Genomic DNA, 2,790 nt, shown 5'->3' with positions numbered 1-2,790 from the left:
GATCATGATTTAAAACCTTTATCACCTTGGGAATTTCAGCTCTGCAACAATAGTTAGAAAATCTGAAATTTTTATTGAAATGGATTTATGTGTCTTCTCTCTGTCAGATTCATCTTCACATTTGAATGTGAGAGTCTGATAGGAACATTCATCAAAAAATAATTTAGCTTCCAATGGACTTTTAAATCCTCATCACTATTTTCATTGAACAGTGTCTGGATAATGATCAGGTACCATTCTTAGTATGGAAACTGTAGGTAGACCTGACACTGTTGATCCTAATTAGTAACATTTTGTGCTTTTATTGAAATGAAGTTCTAAGTGGGTTGGGAGGTGATAACTAATATCCAATGTTAACATTCTACGCCAAATAAAATCAGTGTTATTATTTTTACAATAGTAAATATACTGTGCGAACATATAAAATTTGAAGGAGTATAGAAAAACACATGGGAAAGAACAGAATAATATCCCAAAACCTACTAAGAAAAGAGCACTGTTGTTAATAATTTGGAGAGGATCCTTTAAACCTTTTCTATTCACAAACAAAACACACATACACACAAAGGCAGCAGACAGTTTTATATAAATAGAATCACACTATAGATATTTTTATAATTTAAATTTTCACTCATAAACCTGACATGGATGTTTGTTTGTCAATAAATCTAGAGCTACAGAATCATTTTAAGGGCTATAAATTTGCTTGCAGAAAAATACTACATAACCAGTCTGCTGTTGATGGACATTCAGGTTGTTTGCAGTTTTTCACTATTATAAAAAAAGCTGCCATCAACTTACGTTTGAATTTTTATGAGTAGTGTAAATCGTTATGTTGAAATTGCTGGGAAGAAGATAAGCACATTTAATATTTCCAAGTTTAATATTGCTTAAAGAAAAGTGTATTTATCATTTTGGCTAATGCATTGGAAAGACAGTGGTGTGGATGAATACATTTAAAGGGACAGAAAGAAGGAAATTCACTCTTCTCCTCTATCAAGATTAAGTCCAAAGTACCTCACATAGGTGAGAGAAAGTGTGTGTTGTTTCCAAAGGCAATTCTGTGGGTCTTTAAAAATCTTTCTTTGTTATGGAGCCTTGTATTACAATGCATAAAAATATTCAGTGCATCAGGAAATTTACCAAAGTAGAATCCAAGATGTAAATTTATTTATTTATTTTTAGTATACAGTTTTTATATTTAGAATTAGCCAGCTGGACTCAGTTCAGATGATCCCTATTTTGTTGGCAACATCCGTAGCACTGTAGTTTGGAGCCAGTTGAAAATATACCTTCTTCTCCCCATCAGGCCTGATCAGGGTGTTGATCTTGGCCACGTCAATGTCATACAGCTTCTTCACAGCCTGTTTGATCTGGTGCTTGTTGGCCCTGACGTCCACAATGAACACGAGTATATTGTTGTCTCCTACTTTCTTCATGGCTGACTCAGTAGTCAGGGGGAACTCGATGGCGGCATGGTGGCCAAGCTTGTTTCTCCTGGGGGAGCTCTTCTGAGGATATTTAGGCTGCCTTCGGAGCCGCAGGGTCTTAGGCCTCCAGAAGGCAGGTGACATGCAGATATTTTTTTTGGGCTGTGGATGCCTTTTAAAAGGCACTGCTTCCTTTGCCTTCAAAGCCTTTGCCTTGGTTTTGGCTTTGGGAGGCAGAGGGGCCTCCTTCTTCACTTTGGGTACCATCTTTGTGAAAAGGCTAAGATGTAAATTCAGACAGAGTGAGTACAAGAAGAGGAAGGACTTTGTTGGAGGAGAATAATGTCATAACCCATTTACAATTCATCCTCCTTCTTTTGTTCCAAGTCAGTCTGTGGAATCACTCATGACACCAGGCCAGTTGTGTGTTGTGAAGTTACCCATGGTTCCCATCTGGCTGCTTCCCAATTTATTCCCATGCCTATACTGAAGAAAAAGATGCCATTAGATGTATTTATTTCCTCATGTTGGTCCTTTGCTTCACTTTAGATAAGTACTCTGAAAAGTCAAGCTGGAAGAAGTTAGGGTAGAGACCATAGAATTTGGAGTCTGTGTTAGTCAAGGCTATGGTGACAACCAAACCACAAAATCTATAAAGTCTTAAGGGATTAACATAATGAAAGTTAGTTCCTTGCTTTCAGAGAGTTTAACGCACATCTCAGGGTTCCTTCTGGCCATTCTCTTCCACGTGCTATCGGCTGGATCTAAGCTTTTTTCCTACTTTGAGATTTAGCTCTCTGTTCTCAACTCATGGCTTCCAGAGTTGCCACTCTTAAATGCCTCAGGTCAGAAGTGACACACATCTTTGTCATTTGCTGATAATTTGCCCTGCTCCCAGCCCGTTGACCAGATGACCTCAGCCTAACTGCGTGGAGGCAGGGAAATGCAGGGCGGCACACAGACTATTTAGTGAGCACTGCTGTTTGGAGCAGTCAGCCCTGAAATTGATTCATAGTTCTGCTTCTTACTGCTTTGTGAAGTTGAGCAAGTTTATTAATGTTTCTGTGCCTCAGTTTCCTCATTTGTAAAACTGGGATCAGAATACTTCTTTCACACAGTGTTGAATGATATAATGTATGTTAAGATGTATAGCAAGTTCTCAAGAAAAGAAATTATAGTTACTAGTATTAGTAGTAGCTTCCCTGATAAATGAATATAATTATAACCAAGCAGGGCTTGAGTTGTTATAAAGAATGTGCATGAGATGATCAGGGGGAGACAGCTTGCTTCCCGTAGGTTGACAAAGGAAAGCTTCATGGTGGAGAAGGCATCTGAGTTGGATTCTAAAAACTCTGATCTT

General features: G+C 38.2%; 1 protein-coding gene across 1 annotated transcript; it reads right to left on the bottom strand.

Moving 5' to 3' along the window:
* Positions 1-1,226: 1,226 nt before the first annotated feature.
* On the bottom strand, positions 1,227-1,709 carry LOC129073437 (60S ribosomal protein L23a-like). The gene has a single exon (XM_054577085.1). It carries the CDS (start codon positions 1,695-1,697, stop codon positions 1,227-1,229), a length of 471 nt encoding a protein of 156 aa, XP_054433060.1. The 5' UTR covers positions 1,698-1,709.
* Positions 1,710-2,790: the final 1,081 nt, after the last annotated feature.

This window comes from Pteronotus mesoamericanus, unplaced genomic scaffold, assembly GCF_021234165.1.
Source record: "Pteronotus mesoamericanus isolate MK-2021 breed Mesoamerican mustached bat unplaced genomic scaffold, CSHL_Meso_final contig_116, whole genome shotgun sequence".
Classification (NCBI taxonomy): domain Eukaryota; kingdom Metazoa; phylum Chordata; class Mammalia; order Chiroptera; family Mormoopidae; genus Pteronotus; species Pteronotus mesoamericanus.
This window is presented reverse-complemented; position numbering and strand designations above follow the sequence as displayed.